The following is a 23061-nucleotide window of genomic DNA, read 5'->3' on the forward strand; positions in this document are numbered from 1 at the left end:
GTGAGACAGCTCACACTCACACACACACACACACACACACACACACACACACACACACACACACACACACACACACACACACACACACACACACACACACACACACACACACACACAGACACACACACACACACACACACACACACACACACACACACACACACACACACACAAACACACAAACACGCACGCACACACACACACAAACGTGCACACACACGCACACACACACGCACAGGCATATACACACGCATACACACACACACACGCACACACACACACACCCACATGCACACAAACACACAAACACACACACACACAAACGTGCACACACACACACACAGACACAGAAACACACAAACGTGCACGCGCACACACACACACACAAACGTGCAGGCACACATGCACAAACAGGCACACAGACACACATGCGCTACGGAAAATACAATTTGCTATACCTACTTGAATCAAGTTGTCTGAAACTGTTAGTACAAAGGTAAAGACTTTCCTCTTTGACTCTTTTTAATGTTTATCTTCCAACTCAGCATTTATTCTTTTCTCCAATCCGTGAACCACCAATTTACATAACTGCGGCTTTACCATCTAAGTGCCTTGTACTTGAGTGATGGCATTTTGTACAAGCCACAATGGCGTCTATTGTGAGCTAAGGGAATACAGACATAGTTGCACCATGCTTGGTAAAAAGGGTTATCGGTTGCGAGAGGCAATTTTCTATATTGACAGGCTCCAGAGACTTCCTGCCTTCGACATTCAGGCTATTGGGTTCGACCGACCCTCAGGATTGAACTCTAATTTCTTAAGATTGTTGTAGCGACAGAAGACACAGGCATGAGACTCGACTAAAGATGTTGCAAGTACATGGAAAATTGGGATAAAATTTGTGTGTTTGGGGGAGTTGAAATAAAACCAAGTTTCAAAAGCTAAAGCCCTGGGAAACTTATTAATGGGAATATAATCTAACAATATTATCATACAATATTAACTACCATCAATCAATTAACCCTAAATCAATCTGTTTGCTCAATTACTGAAATATCCCCACAAGAATTTCATTCTCTATGCCTGAGAAAAAATTAAGAATTTTGAACATACATGTAGATTACTTAGAGCTGCACTGAATCAGACTGTATCATTTATCACATTTCTGCTTTTAACCAGACACAAGAATTTCAAGCCTCTGTTATGTGTATGGAGTCTACCTACATTATCAAACGTCTAGTAGGACTAGGAGTTCCCATGTGTGCTATCCGGGACATTTATAATTGGCACTTCAGTTCAGAAGAGATTTAACAGGCTACTGGGTTTACTTAGACTACAACATTTATCTTCAAGGTACAACAGTTACTGTAAAGTACCTCTTTTTGGCAAGGGACTTCATTCTGCCAAATTTGTCATTTCTGTTTTCTTGCCAAGATTTTCCTCAACGATTGCTGGTTGCAACAATGAAATTGTAAAAATAAAGCGACCTACAGCATTTACTAATAGATATTTTGCATTATTTATTTATACTAAAACTATTTGTATGAATGTCACATGAGTTGATTCAACATTAAAAGCTAATGTTGTACCAACAAGACATACAGGTAACAGGAAGTATTAGTAAGTGATGTATGTAATGTCGAGTCTCATATCCTGAGACCACCACATGTTAAAAATTACCTAATTCAAAGAGATCTATCAATGCAGCATCAGCCATTCTACCCTTGAATGTAGAATTATTGTATTTAACGTTAATGTTTTTATTCAATGCTCCAATTTTAATGTATTAATGTTATTGTAATGTTTATGTAATTTATGTATACGAATTAATGTATGGATTAAAAACCAGCCTACCATTGCCTGTGACCCACTGTTTGCAATCCTAATAAATCAAATCAAATCAAATCAATCAAAGTAATCCTCTCAAGGTATGCAAACTTAAATATCCAGGTGTTCAACACCTTTTTGAGAAGGTCTTGATACCAGTTTTATATGTATCAGTCTTATAGGGTACCAAACAGAATCATGAGAGCTGTTGCTTTTATTGTGAAAAATAGTCCAGAGAGCGTTAATCAAAAATACAAAAATGCTGAACCATGAAGGACTTGTGGTGTTATAATAACACCCTGTGACAGGGAAAAATATTACATCCCAGGATCAACAGCTCCCAATCTCAACTTGTCCTTGAAAACTAAGGAGTTAGTGATGAGTTAGATGGATGTGGCCACCTTGGGGAGTACTGTGTTGCTGGGAAAATATGGGTCGGTAATTATTTCCCAGTAACTCAGGTATCCAGCCAATCATAATCCAGTAATTAAAGTCGACACAGGGGAGGTGATGGAGGATATGAAGTTTCTTATGAGGGATCAGAAAGGTAGGATCCTTGAGGGGGAGGGGGGCAATAAAAAATTCATTGTTTACAGATATGATCGTTAAGGCCCCCTTCCATTGCTCAGCAACTGTGTAGTAATCAGAATTGGATTGGTCTAATCCTTAATTTCATAATTCCCTTATGGTTATGTTTTTTGGTGTGTTTGCATGTGTTAGTGAATGTGTGTGCATGTGTGTGTGTGTGTATGTCAACAGTATAACTCGAGAAGCCTTCGATGGACGATGATGATATTTGGTAGGTTTGTACGGGTGGGGAAAATGATAGTCAAGTTTGATAAGGGTCCCCTAGCAGCTTTCTACTGCAGTAGAACTTCCTGTTTTGATATATGGTGTTTGGAAGTTTTGGACATGCTGTAGTCATAATTTTTGGAGAGGTAAATAGCTCTTGGGGCAGAGAGCAAGCTTTGTAAGTTTGGGCACCCTAGCTGCTTTTTTGGAACTGCAGGGGCCAATTTTGGACAAGAATAACTCAAGAAGGTCTTGACAGATCGTCATGTTTTTTTGGTATGTAGGTATGTAGACAGGGTAACAAATGTTTAGTCGCTCATTGGCCATTCAGTGACCACCACCTCTAGTGAACAGGGGTACTACAGAAGAATACGGTTTTAAGTTAACCCACCTGTGGGGATGACACCGGCTCCATGAGTCTCAGTATTAGCTCCTGTGCCTGCTCTCGAACCTAAAATAATAACAGGTACATTTGGTTAAAAACCTGTACATACATTTATTTACATATTTCATCTTATATAATAAGACGGGTGGGTAACCCCTTGTACTATGGACTGGTGTCTAAAATTTCATGAAAAGCTGATCCAGCTAATTCCATTTGACATCGCAAATTTCAAATATATCTTCTAGATACCAAAGCACTCCAAAACATGGCAGAGAGGGGCACTTAAAATTGCTTTCTGAGTCTCAGTAAATGACACTTATCATGCATTGCAGAGGAAGACACAATTTACACGCAGGCTGAGAAGATTATTCATACTATCATAAAAAAAAAAAATTCATATTCATTCTCATCTATAACATATAGGTACAGCCCCAAGTATGTAATGCACAAATTCTCTTGTACATCTTCAAGCTCAGAATTATTCAACCTACATCAATGACACTGACTTTCCTCTCTAGATAAATAATTGCACCAGCTATCACATAAATTTAAATGTTCTTCTGCAGTAAGATATACTACAATCAAACCTGTACAAGTGACCACCTCTACATCTGTCTGGCCATTGTAACCACTATTCTCCTAGATTACCATCTCCAATAGAACAATCACTAGGAATCCAGTCTACAAAGAAGTGACCATCTATCTACTGTAACGATTTTCTTCTAGCCTCTAAAGTAATAACTGTATACAGGTTTAACTGTATGACATTTTGAGCAGAAATTTCACCAACGACATAGAGAAATCCTCCACCTACCTGGTCTTTGCTGTCTCCTAGTCTGTCGATCAGAGGCGGCAAGACTGGAGGGAGAAAAACATCAAAGGATGAGACGTCAAACATTGATGATCAAAATCGCTATGAAACATGCGTACACGGCAAAATGTTAATATGATCATCGAATTAGTCTGCAGGCTACAGTACAGATACATGATGTATCGAATGAACACAATATTGTAACTGTAATGGACAATCTTGCTGGAAGCTGTACAACAGTACAAGCAAGATCGGACTGGTTTATTCTAACACTAGTTCACCTTAACAGGCTATGTGGGGATATCAAGTCAGCGAATAGTGGTTTCAAATTGCAACATTTTGAAAGTACTGCAATTTGAAATTATAGTCAGTCAAAGACATTGTTTCTCAAAACAATGGATATAGGTTAACCTGTGAATAAGGTGAACTAGCATTGGTAGTGTTCAGATTTTTGGATAAACATGACACTGTAATGTACAAGCTGAAAGCTGTACAAGCAAGATCTGACTGCATCATTCTAGAGTACATGTAACACTAGTTCACCTTTATCTGCGAGGTAACCTATATCCATTGTTTACAAAAAACGGGTATTGAGGGATGTCAAGTTGAAGGATGGGGGATTCAAACTGTATGCAATGTGAAATTATTGTCAGTTAAATATCCCCGAATACATTGTTTTCAAAACAATGGATATAGGTTACCCAGTGGATAAAAAAGGTGAACTCAAGGGTCAACAGTGATGAAATTTACGTATTTCTACACAAAATTAGACCTGCAAAATACAGGAATGAAATTTGAAGGCTTTAAAAAAGAATAATGTTATATTTTGCAGGGAATAAACTGCAGTATTTATAACTGAGTTCATATATGAGTTTAGTAATGCAGAGCTTAACACGATACTAACAAGTTTCATGACTGAATGTGTCTAATATCAAGTCAGCATATCTTGGGTTCACACAAATTCATTTAAGGAAAGCTGTCTATGGATATAAAACTATTCCATCTTCTAAAGACTACGCTGTCAAAGGGTCCAAGAGAAGTGACTTGTTTCTTGACATGCACTAGCAGTTCCTGTCAAGAAATGAAAAACGCACGCAGCATATTGAACAGGGAATACCGCCCTAAATCCATTCCTAATATACACATTTGCAACAGACAACTTATCGAGAAGTTAAATACATCAGAGAATATTTCTATTAGTAAGATCTATAGCACAAGATTGTTAAAAGATAACAAATTGTGGCACGTCACATTACCTTATTACAGTTGTAGTGTACAATGAATTTTGTCTAACAATCTTAGAAATGGCAAAATTTCAGTTCTTCGATGTTCTACATTCATACCGCGAACAAAACAACGTCATAGAAAATGCAAAGTACAAAATCTAACACAACTGATAAAGCTCATGGCAAGCAATCGTCCAGTAAAAATGTAGCTCTTACCTCAGACTTTTAAACCATCCTGCAGCGAAGAATCTGCTGATTACAGCTAACAGCAAACACCACCAGATTTAGACTCAACACTAAAACTAGAATAATATACATCACGACAAGACATTTACCACCTTCTCCCTACCTGGTTCCTCCTTAGATAGAGCCTACCAGAACGTACATGTACTGGGCGGCGTCTGACGGACCGTAATCCTGACGAATGTACCACTGAGGAAAACCACGCTGTTTCCCCCCAGGGCAACGCTTCGTAGGAACGAAAAATCAAAGCTGCTTTGAACCAGAACCAAACATGGCTACTGGGGGTAGAGTCTGGCTGCCTGCATTTTTAACAACTAGATGAATATTCCAGCCCAGAATACCAATAGCAGCACACTAACATCAATTTTCTCTGGTCATGGCAAAAAAAATGTTGCTTGTCATGATGCCGCTGTAACATATTCTTGTCCATGGTGCTGAAATCACCTTCTTCTGAATCATCATATTGTGTGTAATATCTGTTTGGTACAGATATGAACTTGGACCTGTGACCCTTCTGACCCATGACCATTTAACCTTAACCTCTCACGCCCAATGACTAGGAATACCCACACACATATGTATATGGCTGAAAAATAACCTTCTATCTCTAATCTATCTGTCCATGTCAAAACGTAACAAACTCAAATTAAATTTATCCTTCAGTCTCTTTTTCACCTGTGACTGTGACCTCTTGCAGCCATACTGATCATGACCTCTGACATGACCCTTACCCTCTGACCTACTGACCTGTATTGATGTGATGTCTGAACTTCTCCTTGAGGCGGACAATGAGGTGGCTGATGACCTCCATGCCGTTCAGGCAGATCTGAAACATGAGAGATGACAGAGATATCAGAATAAATACTGCGATTTAGTGTTGAATGATTCTATAATTATGATATTCAGGCAGATCTGTACAAAAGACAACAGAAACATCAGAATACACAAGGGGAAATGATTCTTTACGTATTATAAAGATATCGTAGCAAACCATATACTGCAAATGCATCAAAGTCACTAATGTTGCAATTTTGCAGTAAGATGAAAATACGGTGGTTTTGAATTTAAGTTCACCAATACAGAATTCGAAGAAATACAGAATTCTTTTAGACAAACTGTTGTGGATTCAAATATCAAGGTACAGACATTATTGTATGATTTCAATACAATTCTTGTTACATTGTATTCATCAAAATATCAAGTCAATACATGTCTAGTTCACAGTTATGTAGGACGAATAGTTTTGTTTGTAGTCTAGACACTATAAACAATAAATTGACTTCAGATATCCTTGGGCAAAAAGAATGTCTTTATCATCGCTATATTATTGTGTTACTTAGTTAATTGATGTCCTTACAGGTGTTTTTATGGATTACTTGAATTTTAAATAAAACAGCCAAGATAAAATAATGAATGTGAGTATCTACAAAAAAAGCAGCTCTCCCAATAAGCTTAGCAGGTGTAATTTGCAGATAAGAGTGTTTAAGTTTATAACACCGCAGACCATAACACTGCATGGTACGAACGCAGCACGAAAATTCTTTCACACGTTTCAAATCAATATACTGTTTATCTACTCCATTAATATGAACAGCAAAACTGAAAATAATAAAGTTATGATTCTGCTAGATGCTAACATAGATACATGTATATGGTTAGCCCTTTGCAAGTTAATTTCAACAACATTTGTAGGCCCAGGATTAAGATTTTGATCTACCACAATCAGCACAGTAGAAATCCTCGTAAATGCTAAATTTCTAGTCAATCCATTGATTTCAAGAGACAAGAATCAAAGTAGAAGGCTATCTTTTTAAAAGATTTACAGACTTGGATTGAGATCTCTACATACAGTCAATTTTGCCAGTAGAGATGCTGATTGGAGCCTCTGTTGATCAGGATCAACAGAATCATGGGTTCTACCAGATTAAAATCTCTGCCCTGTCAGTGACATTCATGCAAACTGCAAAAGAGTTCACTTGTCAACTTATCTTAGTCCTACAAATGCAGTCTCTTACAAGAGGACAGAGTGGGCACTGCACATTACCTTGTCTTTATAACATTCGTGAATAGTTTTATCAGGTTGACAAGTCACTGAATAGCAAGATCATTTAAGTGTTTTATTCACTTCTGTAAGTAGCAACACCTAATCTATAGTGCAATGTGAACCAGTCAGAATTACCCTGAGGAAGGTGAGACTGCCACCAAAATGAAGCTGCCAGTGAAATAAAGCTCTAAAAAAGTCTTGCAATTGTGTACAATAAAATCTTGTTGTCTAACAGTTTTGAGCTCTGTCCCAACACAAGGAAAACACTCACCATGAACTTTCAGTCGATCTTACTACCTTCATCAGATGACTGAAAATTCATGGTGAGTATTTTCCTTGTGTTGGATCAAAGCTCAAAACTATTCAACTATGTATCCTACCAACACAGATGAATCTTCATTCTAAAGAATCTTGCTACTCGCTTCCCTTCAACAATTTATTGAGTTACTTTTGCCCACATGCGTTATCACCTTAACACAGTCTTGCCCACCCTCCAGCGTGTTAAGGCGACACAAAAGGACTCAGCGTACCTTACTCTATGTGATTATCTGCTTTGATGGGTCCAAACAAAGTCGATACATCATCGCCCAACTCTCCAACTTTGTAAGGTACATCATTCTAACACTGTATAGACAGTTTTATGTATGGCTCCATTATAACACAGGACACAATCCTTATGTACTAAATGATTACAGACTCTAGGCGTCTAGAATTGATGAACACGTTAGACTTTTTGCACAATGGTTTTATCCAAACATCATCACCCAACATTCCAACTTTGAAAGGTACATCTTTTTAACACAGGAGACAATTCTACTGTATGGGTATATTGTGTACTAACTGATTACAGACTCTAGGGGTCTAGAATTGATGACTTTGTGCAAATATAAGATAGTTTTACTTTTATATGTATCTTAAAAGGGATGGACAAGGTCTGATCTCATGCAAAATGGGAATTTGGAGACACTGGAGACAGTTCTGTACATGGCCATATTATGTACGAACTGATTACAGACTCTAGATATCGGTCTAGAACTGATGAACATGGTAAGAATAAGATCATTACTGTAAGAGTGACAGACATTTGTTACTTTAAAAGGTACATCTTTTTAACACTGGAGACAGTTTTGTGTATGGCTTTATTATGTACTGATAGCAGAGTCTAGGGGTCTAGAATTGATGAACATGTTGTTAGACTTTGTGTACATATATATATATATAAAATGGTTTTATGTATCTTAAAAGGGATGGACAAGGTCTGATCTCATGCAAAATGGAAAGAAAACTTTTATTAGGTCTTTTTGAAGGAAAAAAAAATCATGAGATAAGTTGACAGGAAGAATCCAGGGCTGCAAAATTTAATGACTGTCAAAATGAAAAAATATAGCCTACATCTAAATTTGATAGTCCCAGATGTATGTTTGTATTAATCTTTTTTCATTAAAACAGCTTATGTGCGAGGAATACATGTAAGATCATTATACTAACACTAGTAATAGTTGTTTTAGTTTCTATTTTTCTTATTATCATTAAAAGCCTGGTTTAGAAAATTTCATAATTTTTAGGCAACTTGAACAAAGAGTAAACTTATTATAATTAGAACCATTCCTAACAATCCCCAGTCCTGATAAAATACAATCTATTGTCCTCTGGCGTAATCAAAAGTTTCTAGTTGACCGAGGCTCGAGTGCCTTGTTTTGATTTCAACAAAAAATGGATCCAGGATATAAGGTAATTAATTTGATGTGACTATATAACGATAGTCATGCATGCTTAAGTATATTCGTAACACAGAATACACCTGGCCATTTTGTCCACTTTTACAAGTTTGAGGTAGTCCCTTGTACAAAATGCATGTAGATCATTTTTCCCATTGACCCTTTGACTAGAGCAATAACAACCCTATCTATAGTGGCCACCTGGCCACTGGGACCATTTCTTTGAAAGTTTGAGTTCCCCAAGTGGTCACTGCAAACGGTCTCGGTTGTAGTTCCTCATAAACAACTAAATCAAAATGACTACAATATCCAAAGAATTTTACTTCCTGCATAAAAAAAAGCCTAGTGCACAAGTTTTGGTTTTACTAGTTTTAGCTGGAATGCAATGCAAATGCACTAGACTGTAGTTCCTCAGAAACAACTAAATCAAAATGACTACAATATTCAAAGAATATTTTTCCATACATAAAAAATTAGCCTAGTGCACAAGTTTTGCTTTTTATTAGTTTTAGTTGACATGCAATTCAAATGCACTAGACTGGTATATATGTGTGACCCCAGGGCTTAAAAACGGAGATGGGTGCCAGGCCTACACATCATAATGTGATGCAAGGCAACTTTAGCTTAGCTTAGACTGTACGTAGTTTCTCATAATTTCATAAACAACTAAATCAAAATGACCACAATATGCAAAGATTACTTTGTGCATAAAAATTAGCCCAGTGCACAAGTTCTGCTTTTACTAGTTTTAGTTGAAATGAAGTTCAAATGCACTAGACTGTACATAAAATGACTACAATATTCGAAGAATATTTTTCATGCGTAAAAATAAGCCGGTGCACTAGTTTTCCTTTTACTAGTTTTAGCTGGAATGCAGATAATTTTATGTCCTGTTACTAATGGAATCATTTAAGGCTTAAAAGGATTTGAATTCTGGATTATTGCGATATTAGACCATTAAGCCTGGGGCCTCACAGGTGTTTTTAAGAAGTACTTTCTAAGTAGGTTAGGAACCCCTTGGGAAAGAAACATACAAAGTTGTCAGGTAAGGTTTGGTAAAGGATGAATTTTTTCAGTGTATCAAGCAAAATTATTATCATTATCATCAAGCACAAACTGTTATGTTTTATGTTTGTCAGATTCTCACTGATGATAATTGAGCCCTCAGTTTTCATCTTGTTCTGTTGCTTTATTTTTAAAGTCAATGAACCAAGGGATGGAATTGGTAGGGCCTTAGTTACAATCCTAACCCTGCATCTACAGTTGGGTATGTGTGTATGTGATTAATCATACATATAAATACAGGCCTGGAAATACCACCTGTATGTGCAAGTTAGTGCCCGTAAAATTGCTGAGCACAGTGCAGGTGTTTCTGATATCTACCTGTACCTAACCTGCACTGGACCAGGATAAAACTGACCCACAACACTAGGGCAACATACGACAGCGGTGGCCTAAAATGCCCTTCTTTCTTCCTAGTAATAGAAGACAGCATAAAACAGGAGCAAAAATGTTCAAACCAATCTTTTGAAATCTTTAAAATGACTGATTGAGTCGGGTGCAGGTAAAACATGTCTGGTGCAAATAATTTTTAACGGTACTGGGTGCGAAATACCTGCACTAGTGCAGATAACATTCAAAATTGTTTGCACCAGTGCAGGTATTTTGCACCCAGTACCTATATCATGTGTGCAACCAAGCATGTCCAGTACATGTATTCCTCCTTTGTGAAGACATGATCCGCTGGGGGTAAACAAAAACATGCCTTTCAGTGAACTCAGGTGACACACAATGGGGACAGTAAGGGCGCTAGGGGAAACAAAAGAACGAGGTCAGGCCTCAGGTAGTCATGCAGGTAACAAGACAGTAACCTAGAAACTGTCAAGGAGGCATCTTGCCATTGGGTCATGAAAAATAACATGAAATTTCATTTGGTTTCATTACATGCATGAAATTTCATGTCATTGTGTGAAATTTTTTATGTGATTTCATAACACCTTTACTTTTATTTAATTTTCTTTAATTCATTTCTAAACCAAATCACTTGACAACTGTCATTCGTTCATGCCATATTGATATAGATTGTGTTTTAACCTTTTGACTAGACATTGATCAAACCATCATGAGTTAAAAAGTAAAATTGAGCATCATGTATTTGAAACATTACAACCCCAAAATCTTTTTACTCCAATCTAAAACTAGAAGCATACATACCGAGAACGAAAAATGCTTGGATTACTTAGGAACAACATAATCCTGCCAAGAAGATGGTACAGCTATGCAGGCAAGTCTACCAGGCCTACAATTTACAAAGTGATCAAAACATTGACTTTTATTAACACCATCATAAAGTGATAAAGTACAAAAATAACAGAGCATCCCGGTAACTATAACATAGCTTTTCACAATTTCAGCAAAATACACTGCCGCCCCAAAAGAGAACCGTTATGACCTTTGACCTATTTCCACCTGTCCCACACCTGCTGCAAACATGTGACCTCTTGACGAGGTCAGCGAGATTACAGGATAACAACACGTAAGTGAGAACCGAATGACAATGCAAACAACAAGGGAGCTTCTAGGCTTGGCTACTGATAACTTAGGATTGGCACTGTCATCGTGTTTTTGATTAAAAACAACAAAAAATTTCCCACAATTTGATGCATTTAGAAACTTCTCCTAGTTTGTTGTAACATGACAATGGCAGCTCACCTTTATCCGTGAGTTAGCCTATATCCATTGTTTTGAAAACAACACAACAGGGACCTGGTGATCTCAAATTGTAATATTTTCAGAATATCTAATTCGGCAATGGCAAATTGTACTGAAAATACAGATTTGTACATTTATCATACAAATGTTGTATCTCTCGTCCCTAGTAGACGTAATACCATCTCTACTAACATGGTAGTCTCAACCTTAGTCTGACCTTTATTGTTTCAAAACTGAATTGCTAACACACTAACTGAATGTCCAGAAAAATAACATAAATATGCATGACAGCAATGTCCCAGATATATTGAAAACCTTTACAAAAGTACCCATTGACCCTTGAGTATCCGCTTTTATGGTAGCTGCTATTCAACATAAAAGAACATCCATGTACACATTCATCCAACAAGACCAACAAAAACAAATGGACAAAAACAATGACATGCAAAATGGCAGGACATTTTGTAGTGGCACTTGGGACAGGAAGTGTTATGATAATACACAGATGATCCCGAGGGTCAATTATTTAAAGAGGACATCTGTTAATTGTACATGTCAGCTGTGAGACAGATGATTGATCAATGCTGCTTCTGGCTAAAAAAATTAATCCTTTTTCTTTACTTGAAATGTTGAATGCTGATGACTTCAGATAAAATGGTAACAAAACGTACAAAACTAAGAGTGTTTCAAATCAAGAGATCAGCATTGGCTTACTCCACAATCAAGTCTTTTTATGGTCATGGGATGGGGAGGGGGGCGATAAAATAGCAAGTTAGGACCCCTAGTGGCAAGTATTTAGGCCAACTATTAGGACAAATCAGCAAATATACAACACTACAACTATCTGTCCTAGTAACTGCATTTGGCTTCTAATATTGCATTAAGATCAGTATTGTCAGTAAAAGTCACAAGTAAATCATTCACATTTTATGGATACTATTGACTCAACTTGTCATAACTGGGTCAAAAAAGGGCTGGGAAATAATGATTACCCAGCATTCCACAGTACCACAGACATCATACATGCATACACGTAATACGACATGCATATGACCTTCAGGATTATGTGCCTCATACTAGATGATATCGGATACCTATCAATCATCAGGTCAATGAACTCTAAGATGCAGCAGCCATCTGTAAAACCTTGGTATGATACCTTTTTTTATGGGCTTCAATGGAAATCAGCCAAATGCAGCTGAAGGGACAACAGTCACCACCAAATACATTTGTGTATCCCAGATTGATAAATTTATACATGACTGTCTACAATCAATCATTTCTGTCTGTCATATCTTATTAAAAACATACACAAAATAGAGTACCGGTAATGATAAATATCAATTATGATTTGTTACATGTACTAGACTAAGTCTAACATACGAAAGAGTAAAATGGAATGCTTCTTCAGGGTAATACAGGGCTTTTTACAGGCTCATAAACCTTCTCACCTGTCACTAAATGGCCAATGACCAACTGATTTTGTATCAGAAATTGGTAGCAAAAGCCCAAATCTAAAAAGATGTACAATATCCCTAAATATCGTTCCATCTCTAGTGAAAGAAAGCCAAACCGAGATTCTACAAGATCAACATAATTTTGCACCTATGACTTCCATCAGGATGGATACAACAATATTGGATTTCATGTCAATATTGCAGACGTGCCCAAAACAATCAAATCATCCCCGGATGCCCTGATCCGAGAAATGGCAGCGGAGTTGTATTTGTATCGATCCTGATGACTCCACTGCCAATATCTGACATATTTGCTGCTAGGGATATGCAAATTACCTTCAAGTTCAAGATTTTGTGACATTTGGCCTTTCATGGGAATAAGATATGGATGTCCATAATAGGAATAACTCCTTGAAAGTAATGTTGTCAAGATATGATTTTTTTTTATTTTTCTACAGAAATTTGCACTACTGTACCTTTTAGTTTTAGCATTACCATAATGTCAGCTCTTTTACATGTATGTATAGCATAAGGCAGGGAAGACCTCTGTCTGCATAGTTGCACTGTTGCAAGTAACCTTTAGAATACACTGCGCTGGCAAATTTTTACTTGAAAAACATGATTTGTTTGCCATTTGGTCAATGTTTTTAACATAGTCATGTCCCTGTAAATTTTGCAGTTTGCTGTATATAACAAGGTGCTACTGATGATTATATAAGGCCTAGGAAAAAAAATGTTGTGTTTCCTGTTTCCCTACCTTCCCTAGAAAAACCTGCCGACCCTAGACTTTTTTTTGGGTGGGCAGTGGAGTCACAAAGCTTCCAGTTAGAATTTTTATTCAGCCTGCTTCCTATTGAAGTAAAAACAGTCTGCTTGTCCTATCTATTGTGCACAAAATCAAAGTTTGACATTGAAAGACAAGTGTCCTCATGCACAGGCTTTTAGCTAGCAATGCGTACGGGCGTACAATGTACGCCCTTTAATAAAAATATCACAAAATGTACGCCCTGTTTTTTGGATGTACGGCTTCTGTACGCCCTTATTTTCCCCCGGAAAGTTCGCTCAAAGTTCAAAATTCGCCGATTCCGGGCCGAGCGCCGAGCACCGAGCCGCCATTTTGGGTGATTCTACCTCAAGTCTCGCACCAACTCACATCTCGCGAATCGCGAGAGTCGCACCCCATTGGCCATTTCGGCGTGACGTAGCGCGCCCGGGCGCCATTATTGGTGGAATATCTGATATCCCCGCTGTTTTCGCGGGAAAAATCACACAGGGAAGCGTAAAAACTTTGATTTGTTTACGAAAACTCGTCGAATGCCTGAAGTCATTGGTGATAAGTACATGTATAGGATTGTTTTGGAGGTTTTTTTTGCTTGTTTGTCGGTGGAATGTGGGAAAAACAACAGCTAATGTGACGATGACATGCTGGGGAGGGGGGCGGTTTCGGCACTGAATTCGTAGAAAATGTTGAACGGAGGTCGCGATTTTTTCACGGTAACTTGAGATATTACTTTTGTTGCAGTCTTTATTTTCAAAATATTGATACATGGATGTTGTTTGTTGAGAAAATTTCGCTTAATTTGCCCTTGGAGCACATCTTTTCTGCTATATATTTTCGATGAATTAAATGTTTGTACACATATTTTTCTGTACTGTGTAAAGTTAACGCTGATGTTACAGGCTACAAGTAACTTTTCAGTGCATTTATTTTCAGCTATGTTCTTAACAGAGTAGATACACAAAAGAAATATAAGATGTACCTGGCAGTCCTGGCTACACTTTCTCCTCTGTTGGTTTGCAGATTTTCTTGTAGACTTCTTTAGCTTGCTGTTGTTATATATGTAACATCACCTTTAGCAGTGAGGTTAATTTACTCTCTCTGATTGTATGTATTAACTCATGAAACATTATATTGTAAGGAATCAGTGTTATATTACTTGAAAATTACCTCATGTATTCTTTAAGCCATACCCACCTCTAATCAAGAACACATACCCCCCATTCTCAGGACAAAAGTAGTAATGCAGCAAAGACAAATATTTGGCTATATTCTACTTCAAAATGCAGGAAATAGCATTTCAGAGGCTTTAAATTTAAAAATTTTCCGGGGGAGGATACCCCCGGACCCCCCTACAATGCTCGCGCCTTCGGCGCTCGTCGCGCGGCTCCGCCGCGCAGTGCGGAGAGTACAACACATTACAGATGTACACCCTAAACAAAATTCCTAGCTAAAAGCCTGCTCATGCATTTCAGTTTCCTTTGTTCAACTGTATTGTAATATGTATCACTAGATTTTTGGCTAGCCTAAAAAAAATTACAAAAAAAAAAGATAATCCCTACCTACCGACCCTAATTGTTTCAGGACTGAAACAGGAAACACAACATTTTTTTTCCTAGGCCTAAAGAATGCCAGGCCATTTTGTTCTTTCCCACCAAATGTTACTGATACTAATCCTCACCTGCATACACAACCCCTGTATTCTAGATGATTTTGAAAAGTCTGTGTATACAGCAAATATCTATCTAAAAACTTAGTTCGCATTATACATTGGATGAGCTGCTTGAGCATTATCTGAGTACGTTTTCTCCTCTGGCCCTTTTATTCCCTTGGCCATACTCCCAGCCAGGGCTCTAGCCAGCTCGACATTTTTTTTCCATCAGCCAATTCCCATTGTCGCGAAAGCACTTTTCCATGAGTTAGAGAGACTGAAGTGAGACCTTGAAAAACGGGTTTTAATGAGATTTTAATGCAACACACATTGTCAACAATCATAACAATAGCAAAACAAACAGTGTGTGGCTTTTACGGCCGTGGACGGCGTCCCCAAACAGCCTGTAGCTTCCACCAAGGAGCTTTTATCAGATTTTTGTCCGTCAAAGTTGACGGATTGGTTTTAAAATTTTTCCGTCACACATAGCAAATTTCCGTCAATTGACGGAAAACCAGACGCTGGCTAGAGCCCTGCTCCCAGCGTATACAACCATATGCTATCTTTCTAAAATTAAAAGCTTATGTTTGCATTATCATACACTGGTTGAGCATTATGTATGTATTCTGCACTGGCACTTTTATTCCCTTGGCCATCCCCCCAGCGAATACAACCATACCCTAATTGTGATATATGTACTCCAACTTCAAACGCAGATCAACTGAACCGTAAATCAAGTGCACCTTCTCATGTGCAAGCCTTAAGACAAAATTTAAAAGCTAGCCTTTGACGTCAAAGACTAGAGCAAGTCTTAAAACATCAATTTTTGGTCAGCACCAATCTCAACCAGGGCTTGAAATACACAATGTCTGTTTTCAGTAAATGATTCAAAATATAACCAGCTTCCTTGTAGTTTTCAAAATTGCAAGTCCTAAGGATTTTTTTCTGCAAGGTCCAGAATTTTTTCTGCAAAATTGAAGGTTGCATTTGGGTAAACCGTGGAGAAAGATAGGAGGAAAACACTATAAGTTGTATAACATCTGAAAAATGGACAGTCATAATTTTAAGTGAAACATGGAGAAGTACAGAAAACTGAGAAGAGATGAGATGAAATGCAATGAGAAAAGATTTTGAGCCCTGTTTCTGAATCTCTTTCCACCTTGTGAACAATGGTGCCTCTGACAACCACAAAAACTTTAAATCAACAGTTACTGCACCCTTTACACCTCAAGTGCAAACCCTTCTGATAAAAGCTGGCCTTTGCCCTTTCAGGTATAGAACAAGTTTTAATACATCAATTTTCGGTCAGCGATCTCAGTGCATTGCTTTCTACCTAACACAATAATGGCCTCTCTGACGTTCGCAGAAGCGATGACTTATGACTGTTTTGATGCAGACGTACTAACCTTCTCACCTTGTTTCATATGGACACATGCCCTTTAGATATGACCTGTGTACTTATGCCATAGTGGAACTCTCTACACTCTTTATGTACATAACCTCTGATGGTATTTTGATATGTACAGTATAGCTAAACTAGCTAATGAACTATACTGGGACTCCAAATACAAAACTGACAACTGAAATTTGCAGAAAATTGCTTTTGAGATTGTGTAAAAATACAGAAAAATTGCACTTTGGCAAGCTAAAAGAATACACACTCTGTACTACAAACCACATATCCGTGACCAAAATAAACAATAACAATTTCCAGTCTTGCAAATGATTTCAACTTGTTTTTTCTTAAGATTTTCTAAAGAACCATCAAATAAAATTGATATAGCCTTTTTTATACCTACCTCAGTGGAAGAAGCCTCCAGGAGAAGGGCAACAGACTCACATTGGGGGCAGCACATCCTAAAGCTTTTCCCCAATCAACTGTGGAATTCCATTAAATCCATAAACCACAAGACAAGGGTCTTCTTCACAAGTCCTGGACTCTTTCCAAGGAAAATCCAGACATAACAGTTACAAATTCCACGTGGAACCTGGCTACATACAAGGTGCATTGTCCCTTCACACACCAACTAATGTCAGCCTTCCTGTGCGTCCAAGAAACTCTCCAGCACTTGAAAACAGAAGCTTACTTCATTTCAGTCTCACAAACTTTGAAAAAATTTAGAAAATGTACGCATTTGTTGCTCAAAGTCACCAGTTTTCACCATCCTCTTGTGAAACACTCACGTCCGTACACAGTTCAGGAACAAAACTCCAACACGATCAATTTTAGCTTCTTTGTGAAAAGTCTTTGAAGTCAAACTTGACATTTTTGTCGCTTTAACGTATCCAAACTTCTTTATACAGATACATCATATTGTACAGTGTACACCTACACGTATATCCAGTCTAGCAAGTAAAAGTGTGGTATCCTTCTCTTAGTCTAAATCCTGAAAAAAAACTAACTCTTGACGAAAGCTTTGATCTAAAAGTAGCTCCAATTTGCTGTTGCTAATGGGGCTTAATGAAGCTGTGAGGCTGAGGTGTGGCTAAACAAGTACTCTCCAAGCAGAGGTTAGGCTCTGGCTGTTTTTTAACGTTTCTATTTTAGTCAGTTTTATCTGGCTTCCTATTTTGTATTGTATCTTGTATTGTCAAAACAATTGGCTGGCGTACTTCGTTAAAAACAGCCGGAGCCTAACCTTTGCTTGGAGAGTGCCTAAACAAGTACACGGAAGTTTTGTTGACAACACTCGGCAGTGTTTACAGGCACTCGTGTTTACGCCTGCTTCTCGCCATGTTGTGAAAGATCAGCAGATACTCGACACTGTCTTGGAATCTTTCTGAAGGGGTACAGACGAAATTTCAAGATCTGAAAATTTCACCTTTCTTTCTTCTTGAACTAGAGGCTATTGTAAATGGGTAAAACAAGTTTCTGTCTCTTTTATGGACCAAGGTCAGAAATACTTTCTGTAAGAGTGTTTGAACAGATATTCCAGAGAAAACAACTTCAGGGTAAATGTACACTTTACCTGAAACCGGGTGACCTTACCTTTTGTAACTCTAATGTGCTACAAAGTGTGATATAAAAGTGGATTTTAGCTAGAGCAAGATCAAGTTTGAACAATGCGGGAGGTCTAAAACCAGTTCATGGAAAACCTGCATGAAGCAATCTAAACAGCATTGTATAGATTCAAAAAAAACAAAACTCTACATCTGTATTTCAAAACAGACAGTGACACTCCCAGTACTTTTTAAATGTTTTTCTTTTTTCTTTATTTGCCTTTCAATAATCATCATTTTCGTCCTTCTTTTTTCAGAAAACAAGACATGTAATATAAATTCAGGAGACACATGTGGACAATATAAAATATCAAATAAAATATAGTACATCAAATGAAAATCGATGTCCATATCTCAAAGTCTTATACATTCCGAGGTGTAAAACAATATACGTCAAAATTTCAAGAGAGCTCTAATTTCTAAATGTTTGAGGACACAGTCCCCACAAGTAAGACTAACTTCTGCACAACATCATCATTTGCTGACAAGCCCCTCACACATACCCAGCCACTGACTTGTACAATATTAGACCCACACAACGTCTACTTTGGGCAGAGTAACACTAACATCTCTCTCTACATGGTCATAGCGACATGAAAGAATTCCTACTAGGACAGTAGCCAAGGTTCATGCAGGAGCCAAGTCAAGCACAGTCATGACCCCATAGCTGCCAATACCTCTGTGGTAACTGTATAAAGTTGCAGCACAGCCATGACCCCATAGGTCCAAGGAGAGACTGCTGGATGATAATGACCTTGAATCCTGATGGTAGTGAAGATATTCCTTCCTAGAACTTAGTAGAAAGAATGTTGTTGCTGCTTTTTAAAAGCAAAGAGGCTGTGCCAATCATTTCATAATTACTAATTAACAAGCTGCTATAAATTTATAGTATAAATGAAGGTATTGATTTAATTGGGGAAAAAGAAACGAAAAGGGAACTGCCTGGAAATCTAGCCTAAAATCTGAATCAGAGTTTAACTAGACTGGATACCAGACCCCAGCCCGATCTCAAAAGCCTGATCTCAAAAATATCAAGATATATATTTTTGAGATAGGTCTGAGGTTTAATATCCAGGCTAAGTTTAACGGATTCAACACAAAAATTGGAGTTACTGTAATATTTTCTACATTTTTTATTTTGGGAGTGACAGTTGAACACTTCAGATTTACCAACAGAACACAGATATGAACTTTTCCAGTTAATCCCTCTCCTTGATTATCAATGGTTTGTCCCATTTTAGTTAACCCCTTTCCTTGATTACTTAATGGTGTGTCCCCAAGTGAAAGGACACTTTCCTTCCTAAGCGATGACATCACACTTCCCAGTCGACATGCCTTCCCAGACAGAACCTGTGGTCGCCATGTGATTTACACTGGCTGTATTTGGGCCTCAGCTGTCTGCTAAAGACGTTTAAAGTCACCCTGCAACATATTTGGAGCCTCACAGCTTTGTATACTCTAAAGTAGTATGGTTACCTTAACTGGATAACTTACTACTGCAAGATACTCAAGATACTAGTACAGTCAAACTTGTACAACTTACTACAAGTAACCACCTTTACATAAGGACCACCTGGCCCCAGATATATAGTCAAACCTGTACTAGTGACTACCTCTACATAAGGGCCACCTGGTCATTGATATACAGTCAAACCTGTAGAAGTAGTGACCACCCCTCTACATAAGGACCACCTGGCCATTGATATACAGTACAGTCAAACCTGTAGTAGTAGTGACCACCCCTCTACATAAGGACCGCCTGGCCATTGGTGTACAGTCAAACCTGTACAACTACAAGTGACCACCTCTTGGTGGCACCTGAGACATTTTTCCATTGACACAAGCAAACTGTCTAAAGTGACCACCTGTCCACATAGACAAAAACTTATTGGATCCCTGGGTGGTCTTCTTGCGCAGTTTTGACTATAACATCCAGATGTAAGTCTGTATATTTCTCCACATACACCTACAAATTGAGTTTGTGTATACCTGATGATAGGTGATGTGTCTATCTTTATTTTACTAACATTCCTTCGTGTTTTGTAAACAAAGATTAAGACTACACACTTGTACTGAGTTCGAGTAATTAGTTATACACCAAAACAAGTCGTCAGTATCTCTTGAGACAATAGACTGTCTTCAAACCAAACAGACCGTTTTGGTCTAAGACGGAAAAACGCACGAACGCATCAAAAGCTTAGGCTCCAATACAAATGCCGCAACTGTTGTATTTCTACAAGCCAAATATGTAGCCTTGCTGAGGTATGTGAAGTCCTGAAGAATGCAGCGCTTACTTAGAGCTTATGGTAAACTGACTTTGTGAACCCAAGGGGCAAAAGTCAATGTTTGAACACTGCCTGTATAAAGGAACGTTGGAAGTGGGGGGTGCAAGGGTTCTTGTCTATATTCTACAGGTATAAAAGGCCTATGTATATGTCACAGTGGAGATCACGATCCAGGAGAATTGCCGATCCTCCTAGGAGAGATCGCGATCGGAGTTTCTCCTAGGAGAAACTACGATAGATATAGGAAACAGATCCTGATCGCAATCTGTACTAGTAGAATCGGCGATTCTCATAGTACAGATTGCAATCGGGATCTCTCCTAGGAGAAACTCCGATCCAAACTCAAACGATGCTAAGATGTATGAAACAGCAATAATTTTTTTGATAAACAATGATTTTATTCAGTTTCAAATGCAAACCTCCTAACTCATTACCAACTACACTCAAGCCTACTTCTGTACTTCTACAATGTTAACTTCACCAAAGACTACCACACTTGAGTCACTTCTGCAACTTTACTCAATGCACACTTCTACTCAATGCTACCTCACTATTGTCACTTCTTGATGCCATACACGTCTGACTAGTGAATGTACTCAATAGGTTATTGGTCAAATGGTTAGTTCTTCCAAAGCTGTGAAATGATTCAGTACAAGTCTGACTAGTGAAATGTACTCAATAGCTGTGAAATTGTGAGTAATATCTTGAAACTCTGCTTGATTTTTTGACACCTGTTTGACAACTTTACAGTTGTTATTGTTCTTCCAAAGCCGTGAAATTTGCATACTGACACATTGTTTGATCACCTGTTGGTGTCTTTCACATATTATAAGATTTTTGCCACTACTTTAAAAGATATTACTTTATCAGAAATTACTTTATCAGAAAACATACTCACATGAAATTTACCATGATAGTGATGCTATATACTATAGTGTACCTTGAGTAAAGTTGCAGAAGTGACTCAAGTGTGATAGTCTTCGTTGAAGTTAACATTGTAGAAGTGACACAAGTAGGCTTGAGTGTAGTTGGTAATGAGTTAGTAGGTTTGCATTAATACCGAATAAAATCATTGTTTATCAAAAAAATTATTGCTGTTTCATACATCTTAGCATCGTTTGAGTTTGGATCGGAGTTTTTCCTAGGAGAAATCCCGATCGCAATCTATACTAGGAGAATCGCCGATTCTACTTGTACAGATTGCGATCGGGATCTGTTTCTTATATCTATCGGAGTTTCTCCTAGGAGAAACTCCGATCGCGATCTCTCCTAGGAGGATCGGCGATTCTCCTGGATCGTGATCTCCACTGTGACATATACAAGTAGATATAAATACAATCATGAACCTTTTCAAAGAAGGTGATGTCTTCAGCAGCATTTGTTTGTTATTTGTTTGCTCACTATTCTACTGTCTCAAAATCGAACGCTTCAGTCAACAACCGTTGGTTTGAAACAGGAAAACTACAGAAGGCACAAATGGACTTAATTGATGTAACAGGTATAAGATTTCTCACAAAAAATAATAAATATATCACAACTTTTTGTAGCCTAGGCATTTTAAACTAAGTTAGACACCCTGTCCTGATTTTGTCCTCAAGATGAGTAATAATTATGCCTGTCACAAATGAATAAGTGCCCAAACAAACACAAGATTCTGACATTTAAAGAAGGACAGATGCTGCAGAAAACCCTGTGCGGCAATATCATATTTTCAAGATTCACTTTCGGTTTCAAACTCTAATCCAGCGATACAACTTGGTTACCAGGTGCAGCGTTAGAGTGTAATCAGAATGCCACCATTTTACGTACTGATTGAAACTGGGCCTGCGCACCTGTGCTGTAAGATTTATTCCAGTTAACCTGTCGTGTCGGGGAAAGTGGGTCAAGACCTAACCCGATACCCTGTCTACAGCATCTAGGCCATGAGACAAAACACTCCTGGCTGGGAAACCAGAGCATCCTGGGAAACTTTAACGTTTTGCTAAACAAGCAGATATTTCTGTTTCATTTCATCAAACACCTGTCGTGAACTGCCAAGGCATTTACTTGCAATCTACAATTGTACACAAAACTTCACAAGCAGAGGTTGAGAATACAGGCTTAAATATTTGCAGAAATAATCCCCAAATGCT

The 23061-nt window shown here is 38.0% G+C and overlaps 1 protein-coding gene across 12 annotated transcripts in view; it reads right to left on the reverse strand.

Annotated features, from left to right (window-relative positions):
* The window catches only part of LOC118403812 (CLIP-associating protein 1-B-like), a 110485-nt gene that overhangs the window by 77958 nt on the left and 9466 nt on the right, over positions 1-23061 (reverse strand). For all 12 annotated transcript variants that reach the window (XM_035802629.1, XM_035802628.1, XM_035802623.1 and 9 more), the window contains exons 2-4: positions 6032-6110; positions 3819-3862; positions 3011-3070 (exon numbers count right to left, since the gene is read on the reverse strand). In XM_035802629.1, the coding sequence (XP_035658522.1) occupies positions 3011-3070; positions 3819-3862; positions 6032-6110 (183 nt within the window). The remainder of the gene's footprint in view (positions 1-3010; positions 3071-3818; positions 3863-6031; positions 6111-23061) is intronic.

This window comes from Branchiostoma floridae, chromosome 16, assembly GCF_000003815.2.
Source record: "Branchiostoma floridae strain S238N-H82 chromosome 16, Bfl_VNyyK, whole genome shotgun sequence".
Classification (NCBI taxonomy): Eukaryota; Metazoa; Chordata; class Leptocardii; order Amphioxiformes; family Branchiostomatidae; genus Branchiostoma; species Branchiostoma floridae.